General features: G+C 35.5%; 1 protein-coding gene across 13 annotated transcripts in view; it reads right to left on the bottom strand.

The window, feature by feature from the left end:
* LOC134531686 (MAP kinase-activating death domain protein) overlaps window positions 1-20633 on the bottom strand; it is a 268039-nt gene that overhangs the window by 72953 nt on the left and 174453 nt on the right. For 12 of the 13 annotated variants that reach the window (XR_010075065.1, XR_010075066.1, XM_063367486.1 and 9 more), the window contains 3 exons: window positions 14900-15067; window positions 8025-8169; window positions 852-981 (listed from right to left, as the gene is read on the bottom strand). Coding sequence is in view for 11 of the 13 variants with exons in the window: in XM_063367486.1 (XP_063223556.1) it covers window positions 852-981; window positions 8025-8169; window positions 14900-15067 (443 nt within the window). In the remaining 2 variants the exon portion in view is untranslated. The remainder of the gene's footprint in view (window positions 1-851; window positions 982-8024; window positions 8170-14899; window positions 15068-20633) is intronic. The other variant, XM_063367496.1, reaches the window with a different exon arrangement.

Genomic DNA, 20633 nt, shown 5'->3' with positions numbered 1-20633 from the left:
CCTGCCATCTTCTCACAATGATACTGGTACTTCCAAAATGTATTTCCACCTTGAAACCAGTAAATCACATAGCACGATAATTACAGCAGCTGAGTTTCAACCTTCTCAATGTCAAAGAGTCACTACCAACACAATAATATAAATAGTGCCAAATATTGCAAGCGACAATCACTTTTAGCTGTATAACCTGTGCTTCCCAGAAATTTTAAAATAACAATTAGGTACTTTTGTAACAGGTGCTAAATTAAAAATATTAATTAATACTCTAAAAGATTATATCATTTTTATTTTATGATGTTTAAAACATTGGAGATTTCCAAGTATTTGGTATTATTTTCATACTTTTATTTTTATTTTTAACAAAAAAAATGGTTAAAAGAATCAAACATGAATAAAATTAATGTTTATAATCAATTTGGTCCCAAAATGTTGAACCCAACTTCATGCCAAAATTTATTGACTAATATTTAACTAACTATTATTTAACTAAAAAAATATGCTTAGTATAAAATAATTAATATACATAATATGATAACATCATTTTGTGATTTGAGTTAAGAATTTGTTAAAATAGTGCTTAATTTTATGATTTAACTTGTTAACTTACATTTTGGTGTTTGGTTCAGTGTTTTATGGTGTTTTGATGTTAATTTTATTTTATTGCAATTAATTAGATGATACTGTTTCTATCTAATACTAACCATCCGTATTAAAGGTATCTGATATCCGACTAAGTCAGCATTGAATAAGGTCGTACAGATTTGTTTTTTAATTTCTTATATCGGAATAAGTCAGCATTGCAAATGGTCTGCTAAGTTTGTTTTATTTCTATGTTTAAAAGTGAAACCTACCTCTCCATCATTTCGCCTGGCCCCTGGTCCATGCCGACCATGTCTCGCTCCTGCGACACAGCATCCAGGAAGGCATCCTCCCAGAACTGCATTTGGTCCCACAGCGTGGATCTCTCCTTTCCTATCAGACCTTCACGAACAGTCAGACATCAGTCATACCTTCACATACCTCGCAAAAAAAAACTACTACTACTACTACTACTACTACACTCTTAGCAGTTCCAAACAAATTTATTAGTATAATTTTTGTATTTTCACATAAATGATTTATTACTTTAAAATAAATAACTCCCAAAAAAATTAGGATTTGATGGTATTTGAGAAGACTTAATAATGCTGTTTGAAGACTTAATAATGATAGTAGGTAATGTGTGTAATACACACACATAAGTACGAATCCTCCATGCAAATAATTCACTTAAACCGCCAGTGCCGTCATAAGTTAACTACGTTCATTGAAACAACATATTCCCACAATGGAATTACAAACACAGCTAAGACTTGCAATCATCAAAATTTTACTCATGGTTAAGGACAAGATTATGTGGTTTTACTTTTTGGATAGTTTTTACAACAGGAAATTTTTCGGTGTTGAAGTTTTTATTATTATTTTTAATTCTGTTGATTCATAAATATAGCATATTATTAAACAAATATGATAAATGATTTTGGCTTTTATATATATTGCAATTTTACAACATACTAATTTTTATTAAGCATGTGAATAATAAAAATAAATTTGCAAGTATTTGTGTGTTTGAACCTGTACCAATGCCATAACATAAAAAAAAGGGTTACAATAACAGTTGCAAGATACAAAATATAACCTAAAAAATTTTCCAATCTATTTGCTACATACAGTTTGGTAAAAATTTCCTGATAAATAAATTACATTATGTAATTGACTTTTTCATTTCAAAAGATTATAGGCATTGTGATCCAAGTTACATTTAGATTAATAATGCAGATTAATTTTATGAATTAAGTTGCATTTTGATGCTAAATGGTGTATCAACTTACATTTTGGTGTTATGTGGTGTATTAACACACTTTTTTAGTGCTGTATCGGTTTTATCACAATTCACCATATCATTTTGTCTATTACTCATGGTATATTAAGTGTAGACTGCATGACACAGAAAAAAGTTTAAATGAATGTTGATCAAAATATTATTTAGCATCATAAAATATAAATATAGGTGTATAAATCAAAACTGAAAACCTACTTAACTAAAACTGATGAGGTGTCTTTATTCTATTCAGTACCTTGGCCTACATAATGAAATGCCTATAGTATAATATTCACATATTGTGCCAATCATGTGCATTATAGGCACCTTTTTTTAATTTTATAATGATTGAGTTTTTTTTTTTTTTAATTTTTAAAATTAAACTTAAATTTATTGGCCTACGGCCTTTTCAGCCCCGTGTACGGCCGGGTCAATTCGTTTTGTAGCGTGTTCTTTCCTCTCCAACCCTCCCCCCCTTCACACCTTCAGCTCTCAAGCTCGCCGAAGCTGCGTTAAGCAGCCATCTCCTATAATTCCCGGCCCCAGTCGGGCCCGGCATCTCAAAACCCTACACGATTTCGTGACTAGAAAAGCTGTGGCGAGCACTGGCGTCGCTCCCAACGGACTTCATGGAAGTATGGCCATCAGCAGTCTTCAAGCCGGAGCAGACACATAGCGGTGTTCGTTCGCCGCGAATTTCCATCGCCCAAGCGGAAATTTCCCCTCTCCCCGCTCCCCGCGCCTAGAACCCTGCCTGAGGTGACCCAAGGCGGTCATAGACCCCTTTCGGTCACTGTTCCTGCGCAAAGTTCCCCCCCCCCCCCCCCCCCCCCCCCCCCCACAGGGCCACCATCTTGGGGAGGCCTTTCAAAAAAAATTCTGGGCGTGCCAGAATTGACAGCTCGCCCCATCAAACGAGAGAGACACCAACTAACCATGTGTCCTTACCCGGACCGCCGCCAGAGTGCAGCATTGTCCACCACCCCCCCCCCCCCCTTTTAGCGAGGCAACTCGCAGGAGTCGACCATGCACTCGAGGGTTCAAGAGATCGAAGAGTCCGCCTCCACCTGGACCCAAAGGGCAGAGCCCCTGCTTTTAATTAGGAAGTCCTCTTGATCGAGGAGGTTATTCTCTGGGCAGCTTTTCAACAGAGCAGACGGGCGGGTTCTCCGCTGATCCGCACCTCACACGCATTTCGCCGAATTCCGTCATCCGCCTGGGGAATGTGGTTACCTACATTAAAGGCACCATGGCCTTATTACTTTAGTCTCACATTTAATCTTCGGTAGTCTGCCCAGAGCAGTTAGAAAAATTTGTAAATTCTTTGTATATTATTAAGCTCCAAGAACATGGCTTCCGCGAACGACCGCGTCTTCGTGCGACGGGCACCAACCCGGTACTGAGACGGCTGAGTTCTCCCCGCTTCGGTAAGTGTTCACCACTGCACCTTTTTGATTCCACCCCTTCTCGAGGACGAATTCCGCCCCTCCCTTAATCGCCTACAGATCAGGCCTAATTTCTTTGATTGGTTTGGTCTGTAGGCGGGTTCAAGAGTACCGCCAAGATTCCACCAACCTGACGGCTCCAGGAGTGCAGGCCGAGCCTTCATTGTTCAGCCCCATTAGCCGGTCATCAACTGGGATACCACCATTCTGGTCTTAACTTTGTCCGGGGCAACTGGGCAGTGAACTTCCCATCTTCCGCCGGCAACATGCCCCAAATAAAATCAACAAGTGCCAGCTGGGAGACAATTTAAATTTAGTTTGTTTTTGTCTTTATGAATGTATTTTATATAGTTTTTAAGGAAGGATTTAACTTTAATGTAGAACTAGTATAATTCTGTGTAGGGCCTGGGCCAACTTAACTTAGTTGTTGTTTAAGAAATAATGTTGTTTATTAATATTCAACCAGCAAACTAAAAGAAAAGAATTTGAATGATTTAATTTAATAAATCAAAAAGAATCCTAACAACCCTAATCTTGACTTTTTATTTAAGCTCATAACCAAACGATCCTCCAGCTCCTTGTAAGCCATTCAGGGGCTGCATGAAACTTCTTGTACACTCTCTCGTGCACCTCTGTTATTCTTTTTGACCAGTTCGTTTCCAGCAATTTCATGTAATTCAGATTTCCATTTCAGAGTGTTTCCTAATGTTGATAAGGAACTTAATTAACTTTTACAAGACACGAGGGAGGAGCGTAACAATATATATTTCAGTTTGGCAATGAATTGCTAACTTGAATTTAATTTGAGTACAGAGTTCTATTAATCCAACCATTACATTTTTTTCAGGTATAAAATAATGGGCACTAAATAATATATATATTTTTTTAAATTTAAATTTTTTGTATTATTTGTTTTATAAAGACTTAAATATTTTAAAAGTGAACACACTACAGATGGCTCACAAACCCCATAGGCCATAAGTATTTTTGAGAGCTGTAAAAACTCACTTTAAACTAGAAATAGAACTTAGTACTTAGAAATAGTACTTAGAAATCTATGGCTTTCAATTTAACACAAGTAGACATGTGCATCATGCTGGGTGTTGGTCACTCACCTAAAATTAATGACCTTTTATCTTAAAATATCTTGTTACCAAAATATTTAGAGAGCACATTTCCCCTACACACCGCCATAGCTGCACTGGCTCATCTAGAGTATTTTTCTGGAGACAACTAAAAATCACTATCTCTCACTCACTCTCTCTCTCTCTCTCTCTCTCTCTCTCTCTCTCTCTCTCTCTCCTGCCCCCAAAAATAGCTCCCCTTCCCCACCCACATGATGTTCAGCCCTGACTTCCCATCCGTTGCTTGGATGGCCTTGCTCTGTATAATCTGCACAGCCTAGACCTGCTGAGGGACGAGTTTATATTGCCCTGCATTAAACAATGCATTTTATATACTGAGGATCTTTAAGATGTATATGGTAGGTAACAAGTTGTTATAAAGTCAATGTCTTTACAACACCCCATTATCTAACTATAGGTTAATCTACTTAATAATACTGGCTGACAGACACACAATGCACATCTTAAACCAGTGGGTCAAGAAGCATGAAATTTTGCACAGGAGTACCTTATATATCGTGGGTGAGCACAATAAAGGATTTTTGAAAATCCACCCCCTAAGGGGGTAAAATAGGGGATAAAAGTTTGTGTGGAAGGTCACCATATTTTAAGTTACAAATACGGATGTTGCTGAAGGGAAATAAATCCCTTGGGCACATAGCTTGTTCGTAATAAAATTTGTGTTCAATGTTGGTGCAAGGGAAGTGAAGCATTGGTCTGGTTCCGCAATCGGCTGTGTGCTGGTTTCAGGTACAAGCCGGATATGAGAATATGGTATGTCTACAAGTTTTAGCGTAAGAAATGGACTAAGAGCAGAGCGAAGAATGTTGTCTCAAATAGTTAATGTGTTTGTAAACTAGTAATTATAATTATATATTCTGTTTGGATAATACATTCAGAATCTAATTAATAGGTAAGGCATTTATCTCTCCTGAAAGTAGGGGGAATGACAGTTCCCTTGATGCCAAGTGAAAACAGCAAAAAGATATGGACTTAGGACAATTTTTGTGAAAAAAATAATAATATAGTATATATTTTTTGGAGTTACATTGAAATTTACTAAATTATTTTCCTGCACTCAAATTTTAAAAGGTGGTTCACTAAATTACTTGTGAAACAAAATCTACAATTTGCACATACTAAAGTTAAAATTAAGTAATGTTATTAACTTTCTGGGAATTGTATTAATGCATGCAACTAGAAATTATTTAATTTGCATGAAAATTAACAAAACTGTTTTCACTAATATTTCTTTACAGTCAGTGAGGAAAAGCTTTCTACAGTGTTCATGTGCAATAGAAAAACAATACTATTAATGAGTTGTTATCAATTAAAAAATAAAAAATGTTTCAGCACTTAAAAATTAATTGAATTTTTAATGGGAGTAATGAGGAAGCATCACAATCACAAACTAAAAGTACGTCTCATTTGTTCATTAGTAGAGACCCCGAAAAATGGTGAAGCGCGAAATTCACGTAATAACGCGAAAATTTGATACTTTAAACGAATTTTGCGACTTTCCTTTGATTTTGACATAGTCGCGAAATTCACGAATTTTCGCGCGAAATTCACGCTTTTTCGCACAAAATAATGTCCTTATGTCGTAAGTTCTATTTATTTACGCCATCATAAACATAGGCGTGAAATAAACATAGACTGAAAGACTAGTGCCGTGATATTATCTTCGTTTTGACACGTTAGTGAAATTCACGTATTTTTATTACTCTGTTTACAAACAGTAAATATTGCCATCGCAAATGAAAACAAAATGTAAAAATTGTCAACAATCGATATGTGCGCACTACCAACATAACAAATTGACTCACAGTTTTCGTGTTTTGAATAATGATCGTTTCTGCCGCAAGGCGCACTGGTGTCGATTTTTCTAACCTAATTTAATCGCATCGAGCTAAGATGGCAGTCATTTTTGCGTGCACATATCTATGAGTGTTTACAACTACTGTCCACATTTTGTAAGTTTTGTGATACAATTGAATTTGTGGCTAAGATGCCGAAAACTTCGACAATGTTTGATCGCGAAAGAGAGATAAAATCGGATGATTTTATATTTTTGATCAGCGGGACAAAATTATGATGTGCAAGTTCTGCAACGTGCGGGTTGATTGTACACGCAGACACGTGCAAAAAGCATGTGGCAAATGACACACACAAAACAAAACAAAAAAGACAATTATTTTGTCAAGCATTCTACCGTGTCTAAACAAATCTCGATAGGCGACAGCGTGAATAAAGCAAACAAGCTTTAAAGTGCAGAAAACAAGAATTTTTTTTCTGATTTTGTTAATATGATGCTGTAAGTTAACATTCCTTTGGAAAAAGCTGATCATCCAGCTATGAGGGAATTGTGTAACACCCATGTTGAAGGTTAGCCTTATTTATTTAGAAATGTTTTCCCCCTCTAATAAAAGTTCATAAGCATATGTAGGCCTACAATATTATCGATTAACTTACCTTTACTTTAAATAAATATGCAAGTACCTCAGATTAACAAACACATAAATAGGATGGATTGCATTGTGAAATGGTGAGCACACCACAATATATTTTTGACTGATTGATTGATGGTTTGACTCTGTAATCCAGCAGTACCTAATCTAGAAAAGGTTAGGTTAGGTTTGGCTAAGAATTGTTTTGAATAAATTAGCCCATTAATATTTTCAGCGATAACCTTATAAATGGTACCTATTTATAAGTATATTGTAAGTTATGTATACATTTTAGGTGCAGGGGATTTGCCATCATCAGCCAACACTCTTAGAGAAACTTATGTCCCAAAAATTGGCCAGGCAAATAAGGAAGCAGTAAGGCTATGAGGTTTTTTTTACACCGACAATGGCATAATTTTTTCACAATTTTTTGCGGTCTCTACTGATTGCTTATTTTTACACCGATTTTTTGCACCGCTTGCTAATTTTTACACCGGTTTTTTGCACCGCTTTTGTCATTTTTTTGCACCGCTTTTGTCATTTTTTTACACCGAAATTAACCATTTTTATTTACCATTTTCTGGGGTCCTTATTCATTAGTAACATACAGTTAAACATAAAACTGCCTACACGATAAGGTTCACAACCCCTCTAACACTTGTAAGTAATGTAGATACAGTAACATCTTGTTTAACTGAATGCCTGTGAAATCACAAATCCAATACAGTACATGTGTTGTTATTTTAGGTAACCCTAAGATTTGTTGAACAATGCTGTGAGTCATAGCCTGATAATGTCCTAGTGAAAAGATAGCAGGACCTTGTTGCTCGTAAATTTTGCGAATTCAAGCAACAAAAAAAAAAAATATTTAGTTTTTAGAATGAGTAATTCATACTAAGTATGTACCATATAATATTTTACTCGATTCCTATAAATATAATTATAAACTTTAATGAAGAACAAAAGTGTAACATACGAGAGAATTTTGAATTCATTTGACGTTTAAAACAATTCAGAATTACATACTGTAATTAGAAAAAAATAGTAATAGAAGTTTGTGGCTTAACCGATGAAAAAATCTTTATTTGAAATGGCTTCCCCTCTTCAGTTTGGTTAGCTAGGTTGTACTACACAGCTCATGCAATACCTTCAAACAAATAAGTGCGACCAGTGTCCGGGCTTGGAGTGGTGGATGTGTTGATCATGTTGCCACCGTGGTAGCGAAACCCTGTGCTCAGAGATGACTTGCTGGACCACACGCTGGGAGTACGCTGCTTTTGTTGTCGTGGGAACTGGGAACAGCAAAACCACATTTCAAACACACAGAACACATGCATGCACACAAAAATATACATAAAACTGAACAGTTCAACTAATTTGCCCGCTATATCGCAAACAAAAGTGTATGTAAACCTGTAGGAAATACTGGCATCCTACACAAGAAAATATAGCTTACCCTGATTGAAGATAAACATTTCTTCTGCCTATTTTTTATGTCCCTACTATTTCTGATTCTAAGGGAATCAAAACTCATCCTCTGCCAGTGAATGTAGTTTAATCACCTTGCATAGCTATTTACTGTATTTTTAATGTTTTGTCTTGAACTAGATGTTGGCATCTGTTTATGTACATTCCATTTTCTATGTGCTAAAATAATAGTTTTACTTTAGACAATACTTTATTATGTATGCCCTACTTATTATAGTTATATTTATTTACTGAGGCATGTTTTATCATTGAGTAAATATCTACATAGGTACCTATACTAATAATTGAAGCCATAAACCTTTAAATATAGCAGTGACAGAGGCAATTTGTTCATGTAAGGAAACTATTGACAAGGGTATTATAATTATAATAAATTTTCTATATAATACTGTATTTCCTACAAAACCATTGGTATTTAAAATAATGGTTTTAAAAGAGTGCAGGGAAAATTTAAAAGTGTAAATGGTGTTAAATTTTGTGTTTTCCTTTATTTACACTTTCCTATTCACTTAAATATTTTTTTCTCTATTCCTTGAAATGTCTTATACTTGCATAAGCATGTTAAAAAAAAATTCTTACTTTGTAAAAAGTAATATTTGTAAACGTCATTATCAGCACAGTAAATGATGCAATGTTAAATTTTCTTGTAGGTGGTAAACCCAATTCTTTATGAAACACATGAATACTGAAAATACTAATACATTAATCGAGAAAAGAGGTCAGTAGCAGAAAAAATCTACCAGCTGAGCCATTAGTTTCTTATCATAAGTATGTACTCTGCATAAGTTAAACTTAGAGACAAGATTTTATAGTTTTATTTTTAAGTCAATTTTGTACAGGATGAGCACAAACGATTAGTACACTTTCAAAAAATCATAAAAACTAAACGGTGTAGCCGATTTACCTGAAACTTCTTTCAGTCAATACTCAATAGAGAATACTTAATTTTTTTTTTTGTAAAAGTTTTGCAATTGTTTGTTGCAGGTTGCCTCTGCTATAAGCGACTAGTGTCGTAATGGCGCCTACCACAGAGCAGAAGAGTTGGTGCATGCTTCAGTTAGCGAAAAGGGAGTCAGTAACTGTTGTGCAGCATGAATTTTGCACACACTTTAACACAAAACCACCAAGCTGGTTGTCCCTTTATGCCTGGTACAAGATGTTTGAGGAGAAAGGATCAACTCGTGGTCGTCCCTCTGTGCCTGAGGAAGACGTGGAACAGGTTTGTGTTTTTGCCACATTCCACACATTCCACACGAATGGCAAGGTGAATAGGCAAAATGTGTGTTTTTTGGAGAACGGAAAATCCACGTTACCACCGAGCATGAGAGAGATTCCCCGAAAGTGAACAAGTTCTGTGCCCTGTAGAGAGAGAAGATTTGTGGGCCCTTCTTTTTCATTGGAAAAACTGTCACAGGTCATTCCTAACTCGACATGCTTACTTTGAGGCTTTTGCCTCAATTAGAAGAAGATTAAAACGACTTCACTAGCAAGATGGTGCCCCACCTCACTTTCACTTGGCTGTAAGGGAACACCTAAACACACACCTCCCTGGGAGATGGTATGGTCGTGAAGGTATCCAGGATGCAGCGTGGGGCAAATGGCCACCGAGATCACCGAACTTAACGCCACACAATTTCTTTCTGCAGGGTTATCTCAAAGACAAAGTGTTCGTACCACCTCTGTCACTATCTTTGCCAGATCTGAGACAGAGAATCACAGAGGCAATTGAGTCCATCACACACTGACACATTGCACAAAGTGTGGGACCAGTTTGAATACCAACATGTAAAAATCAGTTAATAAGAGATTTAAGCTCAAACATAGCAAACTTATAATTTTACTTTTCACCGAGGCGCCCACTGTGTGTCGGCCTCAGGACACTGGAAAGACAATATTATTTTTATGCTATTTTTATAATAGTTTATAATAGATTTTGTTTAATTTTAATATTATTATTTTAGTGCTTATGTTTGTAATGTATGGTTAACTTAGTAACTGGCACTTAAGGGTAGTTTTTCTTTTTTTTTAGTTGTGTATAATAATCACATTTTCTTTTAGTTTTACATAAAACTACCTTAGTTTCGTTTTATTATTAATACTGTAAGTGCTCTAAGAGACTTCCGTTTGTTGTAACGTTTATTATAACGACGTATTGAATGAAGTTCCACTGCTGACCGCTAGGGAGTGTTGATGCGCATCGGCATGTGGTGACATGAACTCTGTCTAGACGCTGAGAGAGAGCGGGCGGGCACGGCTCGCGGTTTGTGTGCTGAGTGTTGCACGATGCTCCACAGAACAAATTTTAAGCTCCTTACTGGACTTGGCTTACCTGGTGTGTTAGCCGGAGGACGCAATCGGCTTTTAAAATGAATCATTCGGAGGAAACTAACTGTGTGTCGCGGGAATTGTCGCTTGCGCTCGATGGTTGGTGTCACTGCGTGGGCCTGGTGCAAGCTCGTGGGACTGCTAATTACCTGCGTTTGGAGAACGAGCCCACTGGCTTGTTTATGGGCTAACCCCCTTAAGTCGTCACGCCGATATGCAAGAGAGTGAAACAGGTCCAGCATTTTCCCTTGCCTTGGGCAAAGACAGGCAGCAAGCCAATTGTGTCTGGGCGGCCTTTATTGACAGTGATTCATGTCGTAACTGTGAGCTTCTTAAGTTACATTAACAAGAGCTCGGCGCAAAACTTTGCAGCCCCGTGTTTTGGATTTTGGGTTATTGAATTACAGGAATTTTTTATAACTGTTAATTGCACATGAACTAAGACTAAGCATTACCACTCCAATGAAAATACTGTATTGGCGAATTATAATGTTCAGCGTTTTGCCAGTGGAATTAACGAATTAAGACCCGGGTCGAAAACTTTGGAGCATGAGAACAGAGTTTAAACTTTATAAGTATTTTATTATTATTTCCTAATTATTTTGTAATTTTTTTTAAGTGGCCGTAAGTCATCATAGTATTTATAATGTAATAAATAAGTCTTGGTAAGGGCTATCTATTTATGAAAGATGTTTGTAGTATTATTAATTTTTTACGTGTTTGTAAAGTATTTATCTAACATAAGAAAATGCTTGTAATAATGACCCCAGTGAAATTATGTTAGCGCTAATTAAAGTATTGGTATACAGTGTGCAATGAATTGGTGGGTGTTCGACGCCTGAAATTGGACGAGCCTGCTCAAAATCCGAGAATCTTATCAGCATTACAATTTTGCCAACATTAAGTTTTTTGCAGTTATTTTTTTAAAAATCTCCAACACGGTTCCCTCATAAAAAATTTAGTAAATAATGTTCTGCTGTTGACGCTGAGGGCATCTGCTTTAGGAAACGCTTTATTTCCTTTTCAGAAAGTAAAAAAATAATAATTATTATTTTTTTTTGCATTTTCCTTTTTTTTTTATGCTCCAGCATGTGTCCAAATTTTTTTACCTGAGTGGGCAAGGGGTTCACCAATTAGATAATAACACTTTAGTACAAACTTTGTACTCAATAAATTACAATCATTGAATTTAATATATTTAAAATTTATATTTTTGTGATTTAAGTGATGTTTTGTTTGATTGCTGATTATTTTCATCATTTAAGTAACATAGGTGTAACATAGGTTTTATCACAATTCGCCATATAAAATTTTCACATGGTATACTGTTATACTAAAAGACACAAAAGTGTGATAAAAATAGTGCACTGATTCCATGGTGGTGAGTTGGTGCCACCGCCAGAGGTAGTACATCCGCATTGACGGCAGACATGTTTGCACAGTTCTCGTGTTGAGTACATTCAGTTCCAAACATAATGGTACAAACACTATGACACAATGTTAAGAGGCCAGATGCATCGTGGAGGATGTCAGAGGAGGTGTACACACCTACCAAAATACCTACAGCCAATCAGATGTTAATTATGCCAGACAGAAAGATGGGTTTTGCTAATCTCAAATTGATTATTTACTGCTATGTACACAGCTCTGCAGTGTGATTTACTACTTAAGCAAAAGATTGTCTATGTACCTTAGTATATGTGCTTTACAAGAACACAGGTAACATTTGAACATAACTTTATCCAAGTCTACATCACTTGTCTTCACGTAACTTACCATCAGATCTGCTTGCATACCAAGCTGCAAATGAACAGAACTTATATCAATGAATGTCAATAAAACCATATTTCCTAGATTCAAACTGAACGAAGAAAAAGTTGCTTAAATTCCAATTACGATTCCATGAAGCTGTATTCGATAATGAATTTAACATTCAAAAACATAATGAATGCCCTGTAAAACAAGCACTTCTTTGTATGAAAATTAAAGAAACTCATTTGAAATTGGAATTGTACTACGCATATTTTTAAGGTAAATGCATCTGATAATACTGAAAATAGATATTTCATTTTACAAAGATTAATGATTACAAAGAAAACTGATAAATTACAAATATTATTTTAAATATTCATCACTTAACCGGTGTAATGGAACTTAAGGTGCAGAGGATAAGTATGCTAAAGCATCCCAACTGTGTGCATGTGTAGAGATCCATACAACCCCTACCTGCCTGCAACCCCGAGATGTCTCGTCAGCAAGTTGACGCAACACCGACATTTCACCGATCGGCCAGCATGCGAGTGTTCTTGTTTTGTCCAGCGCCAAAGATGGTCGTCATGTCATGTATGTTCACGAGGGTCCCACATTTATGTCCAGTTTGGGCAACCAGAGCACGCAAAGGTACATCACTTTGCATAGTGTGTGTCTCTGGGATAAACCAGTTATGAATTGGGAGTCAAGTGTCCACAGACCTTTAGGTGAATTTATTAACTTCCAGTCTCTCAAATGACTATGGTGATTTTTTATCTGTCTACACTAGGGCATGATTAAAATTAGATTCCTGTACACTATATGTTTTCAGTACAGTTACTAACAAACAAGCAGAAAACTTACAGCTAACATCTAAAATGAGAATGAACAACAATCACAAGAAAATAGTTTCAATGAAATTTTTTAGCCCAATCAGGTTGACCACACTGATCGATTACCAACCAGACCATGCAACCGCTCACAAATTGCCATGTTTATGGTAGGAAAAAACAAACAATTTTGTCAGTTTCCTCTAGAGTTCACACATCCTTTCTGGCCAATGTCAAATATGCCAGACCCTGCAAAATATATGGAGAAAAATATGCATCGACAAAATCTCCAGTTCAAATAATTTCGAAAATTTCATGGATTAAAATTATTTTTAGCCAAAATTCACTTCAATAAAAAGAAAAAAGTAATAGTTTTCACATTATAAAAACAGTTATTTCTTAATAATATTTTCAGTTTACACTATCCTGAATAATCAAACACATGCCCCGATTCAAGGTATTGGAATCACCAAACTGGCTGCCATTTTTATTTAAAATTACAAAAAGCTACATTGCTGTAAGTAAAATTAAATATTAATTACAAATGCATACTTTCATAAACATAAATAAGAACTACATCTGTACAGAGAGACATCTGTAATATGTTTCAAATGATCTAAACTTTATAGTTAGGATTAATCAAAGAGTTTGGTAAACCCTTAACATATAAATGTATTATGGAAAGTTCTATTAAAAATGAATCAATTGCTTTCACTTTTGAAGAAACTGTAAGGGTTAAATTAATTGCTTGAAAATACATAACTCTACTGTACATGGGTAAAACACAGATAATAAGATGTCTTGGTTGTGTGAGAGCCACAAAAAAAACTAACTAGAATGATACATGTAAACCTAAAAAAATTTATGAAAAGGAAAACGGAAGTGACTATTTACAAAGTGTAATGTAAACTAAGAGAAACACATACAATAAATCTGCAGAGTAAGAAGCTCAGAACACTCAAACACATACACAGTATGTACACGCCATTATGTACAATTTTGTTAAGCAAATGCACAAAAAAGCCTACATTTTATTCTGAACCTGTGGAAGTAGCAAAGCCATTCTGCTCACAAGAAAATCACATGTAAAAAAAATCACAAGTCATGCCACATTTTCCATGATGAACTCGGAAGCAAGCAAATAGTGTGGAAGAAAAATGCCTACTTTGACTCCATGCTGAAGTGATGCACTTAGTTGCAAGTTTCTGAGCTGCACAATAATTATTTGTGCAAATTTTTCAGAGATTTATGATGTACAAACTGTAATCGTTGTTAGCAAAAACTAGAGGAAGTAATATTATAACTAGCCTGCCACTAGCATATTGCAAGAGTATTCCTTCCAATGTGGAAAAAATATTAACCATTTAGATTACGTTAAATTTGTAGTATATTATGCTCTTCATATAAAAATCAACTTATTCGGTTCCCAAAAATTATAAAAGTGTTAGTCACAGTCAATTTTTATTTACAGGTTTATCAATATTAAAACTCTCTTCACTACATGGCTGGAATCGAGACTAAACACATGTTCAAAATTTTTCCCTGTGAGACTTTCTACGCTAGATGAGAGTCAGTCTGAATGTTCTGAACTGCTGACTGCGAGTGCTAGGATGGTAGGTCGAGGACTCACGTTGCCCTGCTCTATCTCGCTATCCGACACGGTGCTCCTAAAGGAGGCCCCGTGGCCACTCCTCTGCCGCGCGAACGCAGGGTTCGTGATGATGCTGCCCGTGTCGGACGCAGCGCAAGACGCGACACCCTCTGTGGAGCCGTGAATCGTGCTCTCTGCCCCGCCCGTCTACGAACAAACCAAGACACGATAAGGAGATCTCCACTGACCACACAATCACCCTCCTACATTCTCCACTCAACCCAGTTAGTCTACCAGGTAATGACAGTGTTTATAGCATTAATATTTCAACTCCCAGATACACTTGCTATTCACTGAAAGATTTACAGTCAATTCATAAAACATAAATATTTAGTGTTTGCTTCAAGTCAATTAAGTTTGACTAAAGACAGTAAAGTTTTCATAGAACTATGAACATACAACTTATAGGGTCACTTTAATTCTACTAATTTTCCTGGAATTCTCACTTCAAGCTCTCTTTCCTGTAAGAATCACATAAATATAATTTACAGTTGAAATCTTACGTTTGCTTTGCTAACACCGCAATAATGAAAAAAAAAATAGGTAATATAACACTTAAATAAGCCTAATTAATGTCAACTGACAGCTAAGACTAAGTTCTAAATGCATCAATATTTATATTTACTAAGTTCATCTAAAAGAAGATGGCCTATCTTTATCTGTTTTAATGGGGAAAGAAATATGTTCCTGATAAATATGTAATTGGTAGCAATTTCTCATTGAAATAGATACCCAACACTTCTGCTGCACCAGTGTGTATGTAAATAAATACACAGCATAACTGAAGGAGTCTACTAACTAGAACCATACAAGGCCACAGGGTCGTACAAAGTACATTCATTGTACTGTATATTTAATATTTTGTACATAACACTAAAGCAATTAACAGTGACATACCTCCCAACATGTACAATAATTAAATTTGCATCAACAACTGAAAAAAAATGCAAGTATGTGATTTAACAAATTAAAAAATGCAGTGAAAATACAGTTTATAGATTTACACATTGTAGAACACGTGAAAATACTGTTACTACTTCCTTCCAGACCAATGCCGTAAAACTACCACCAAAAAAAATTCACTTTGTGGATTACCCCATACTATATAATATGCCAACACTGTCAACTCTCAATTATACAAATCCGGTAAGTAATAATACTATCCTGAAGTAACTACCCTTTTTTAGGAAACCATAAAACTTATTATCTTAATAGTACAAAAAAATAACGAAAATAGCCTAGAAAATCAATTTGTTGTATTTATTTTGGATGCTATGTGTTGCGATTCTCTTCACAGCTACTGTACTACCCACCAGCAGCATTTTTTTTTACCCAACCCAAGGTCACCAGCCGGTGTCAAGGAGTGGCTGGAACGTGACACCTTGTGCTGCTACCATGTTCTCACAGTGTGTCTGTGTGTAATTCTAGGATTTACATGTGTAAACATCCATGCCTCTTTGAGAAACACATTCCCTCTACAGCTGTCTGGAAACTGCAGCACCTGCACTTGTGTCTCCCCCATTCCCTCCCAGCAAGCCAATCAAGATTCTGCTGCCATTACCCACCACTAGGTTTTCGACATGCTTCTTCCCATCAAACACCTGCACCATTTTTTAGAAGTTCTGTTGATCTCTTTCCAGAAATGTCAAATGAAGAATGTGGTGTTTTTTTTTATTAAATGTGAGAAAAAGTAAACCTGACAAATACAAAACTTTGGACTACTAGGGTTCATTAGAAACAGGTCCTATGTTGAAATGGCAGCAGTGACTTTAACACTTTGCCAGAGATGAGATCCTGGATTGACGTCTTTGAGTTTGGTATCAGCTCTACAGTAAAAAATGTTAATATGTATTCTTACAGTGGTCACCTGCTAGATGAGCCGTAACCGAGTCATTGCGTGAGCCACGGTCTAGCACTCACTTCCGCGGCACCCACCCTTTTCCATACCAGTTACAAGGTTGTGAGAACCGGACATTGAACCTGAATCAACATGCTAAGATTTCACTAACCAAAACATTGATTTGAAGCAAGAAACCACTGAAAATCGACTTCGTGTGCTCGTTAAAATGTACACGCCAAGGAAAGGCTCTGCATGCACAGCATATGATTTTTCTTGCAAATCAAATGTGTCTTTTCCTACTACAGGAGGTCGAACATGAAAAAAATGTAATTTTTGGGCTTGAGGGTCGGGAATGAAACAAAATCTACCAAATTTTTAATAATTACTGCTTTAAAATCAACGGCCCTATTCCTGGGAACTGTGAAAAGCTATTACTCGGAACTGTGAAAAGTTGTAGAATAGACAGCGGACTTTATAAACTGTTTGAATATCCAATCAAGTTTATTAGTTTTTTACAGTTAGAAATTTCCTTGAATTTTACTGAATCTTATATATAGTAGTTAGGCTAATTGTTAACAGATTACCATGACACTAAAAATGAAGTTACACACATAATAATTATAACAAGCAACAAAACATGTTTTAAGCAAGTGAAGTTGCCTTGAAAAAAATTGCATGACTGACTACCTGTGCCTCACTGAGTTATGATATTATTCCAAGGAAAAAGTGCAGTTTTAAGAATAAGTACTGTACCTATGAGCTCCAGGATAGTCCCAAGTTTTATATTTTTTTTAACAGAAAATTTAACTCATTCACCCTCCTATTCACTTTAGCCTAAAAAATAATATATAATTTCATCACTATATAAAACCTGATATTTATGGAAAAAGAAACATGCATTTAGAGTTAAAACTAAAATATTAAATAATAGTTTTTACAGAACTTACTGCTGTATGCTGAACAATCAGAATGTACATAATTATAAAATTATTATCTGAGTTATCCATAGTAAAAAATGGTATCAAAAAAAATATAGTTAGTTCTGAAGACATTAAAATGTTTGATTTGGTAAGCATAACATGCAACACACCAATCAACACTTAAAACATAAAAATGCAAAACCACAACACTTAGTTCATTTCATAAACACAAAAAACAGATATGAACACACACACATAAGAGTTGGAATCTCACCAAGCTACACATAAAAGCACTGCAAGTAATTCTTGTAACATTAGTTGAAAGTAAAACATTGATTAACCGTCCCTCTATTCAGTTAACTATCACAGCCCTGATCAGAATGGTGATAGTTAATCCAAGTTTTACTGTATTTCGAAATAAATTTATAAGTACATTTAACTGGCAAGGCCTTTTTACAGACACAACATTTTTACAGACACAACTCATTCCTTGTGGGGTGCACAAGCAGCAAAAGCAGTGTCATAATATTTAACACAACCAATTATGTAACAGGCCATGAACGGGAACTAAGGTAAAACATCCGAGTTTATTTGTCATACGCTGTTCATTTCTTTCAACTTCATGTACCACATTATTTTCAGTTAGGTGGACGGTATATAATGAGACATTTATTTGGTACTTTTTCTTTACTTTTAAATGATGCAGGGTACAAATATTTTAAGAAAAAATTGTTACCGCAGGAAATACTACAAAATGTTTTTTAGTAAAGTGCAAACAACTTTTACGGCATTGTTTATTATAGTGTAACTGCAGAAGAGAGCATCGGATGCTGAATTAATTTGTAATGAATCACTATTTAATAATATCTGCACTAATTATCAACAATGATGATTTCTACTGGATTGCATTGTATTAGCTTTATAACTACTATGTATATAATACTAGATACTCCAAATTAATAATAGTACAATTTCAAAAGTGGTTCATTGCTTCCCTAGAAACAAATATTGGGCAACACCAATTTTTTGAACTATTAATATCAAATGGTACTTAAAACATAACTCAATATTTTGAGTACATGTGTACCCTCCCTCCCTTGCAAAACAACAGAGTGCAGTGGGCACAATATCACTCACACTTCACAAGCCCTACTCTCTCACAAAATGGCAGAATGCAGTCCACACAGTAAGATCATTCACATTTCACAAATGCTAATCCCTTGCAAAACAACATGTTCATACTGAACAGTCAGAATGTTCGGGATGTGTTTGTTTGTACTGTTACAAAAACAGTCACTTTCCTGTATTCTTTTACATCAACTAAGTGTGAGTGTAATGCTTGCAATCCCAGAGCGACCCCAGAAGTCCATGAAAGATGAAGCGCAGAGTTCATAACTTTTGTTATTCCTCAAAAATGTAATTTTATCATGTGCTATTTGTAATAAGAAGAGAGGTATGGATATTCCACTAAGGAGATTATTCTATGCATCTCTTACTGTAAAAAATATTGCCTACTCATCTGCCCTTCTCACCCCATTGTCCTCATGCTAACAGCTATTACTGTGTCTGGTCCCACAATATTCCTTTCTTGCTCTCTCATACACGAACACACGTGAGGAAAAAAAACACTGAAACGACACTGATTAGACGGGGAAAATATCATACCATTTTTACTAAATGGCATCCAGAATCAAACTCAGAAACTACTGACAAAGTAACAAAGGAACTTATATAAAATGGTATAATTAATAATTATCATGACATATAATAAGAAACTAAAAATAAAGAAATTAACAAAAAGCATGCCCTGTTTGCACACAACATAAATAATGTCAAATGTAAAACTTCTCGATCATTACAGACACAATAAAAGTAAAATAGTTTCTAGCATATGCAAAGCAACACTGATGGCAACAAAAATGTTGAGTTGCATTGTAACCATTACTGCACTCATACATGTCAAACTTCCAATAGTTGGTGAGCCTGGAGTGAACAGTAAGAATGCTAAAAAACGGGGGTTTTGTGCAAGCAGTAATGGTGTATAAATTAATTGTTTGAAAACGGTGTTGGTTAGAAGCTCAATAAGTAGACAAGATATATTTTAATCTCCATTTGTTTTATTCCCGCACCGGCACACTACCTAAGGAATGACAACTAACCAACACCAACATGGCAACACACAATGTAAAAAAAATTTAAATAAGGGATGTCAAGAAAAAAAAGGGTGGAGGTGAGAACACAGATTATACCACATCTAGAACCACAACAACAAACACTAACAACAACTAACACAAAAGGATATGACTGGTATGGCTATAAGTACTGTCATGTTAATTAAACTGTCTCTTTTTCATCTTGCATCAATTTTGAATATGGGAAGCTGAGCAATAAAAATAAATCAAAATTCTATTCAAAGGAATTTAATTTATATAGTAGGTATGTACCCGTATTTATTAAACCCCAAAGTGTATGTTACGGTGCTAAAATTAAAAGGCACAATCCCATTTCCCTTTTTAAAAACAAAAATGTCAGCGAGTTTTAGGTACTCGCCAGTTATGTGTATACATCTAACCTTGGTAATGAGCAAATTCAACATCTATAGATACATGGTCATTTCATCGGAAGCAAGACGAATTTGGGTTGTTCGGGCGTTTTTGTGACATAATGTACATACTTCCTAGACCTTTGGAATGTAAACAAACTAACACAATTGTATGCTTTGATTACATTTTCTTAAAGTGTTTTGGTGAATTCTTATGTAATAATGTCTGGGACGCGAAGTGTTTACTTAAATATTTTAGAAAAGACTTTAATAAAACTGTAAATTGTATTTTATCAAGTAACTCAGTTTTCCAAATGATGATAGTTTATGAAGATTGGAATACTATGTTGCAAGCGAGATGTTAATTGGAAATCCATCGTCTTCTCTCATGCATTCTTTTAATCAAAGAAC

Source organism: Bacillus rossius, chromosome 5 (genome assembly GCF_032445375.1).
Source record: "Bacillus rossius redtenbacheri isolate Brsri chromosome 5, Brsri_v3, whole genome shotgun sequence".
Taxonomy (NCBI): domain Eukaryota; kingdom Metazoa; phylum Arthropoda; class Insecta; order Phasmatodea; family Bacillidae; genus Bacillus; species Bacillus rossius.
Note: the sequence above shows the minus strand (reverse complement) of the source record. Positions and strands in the feature narration are given on the sequence as shown.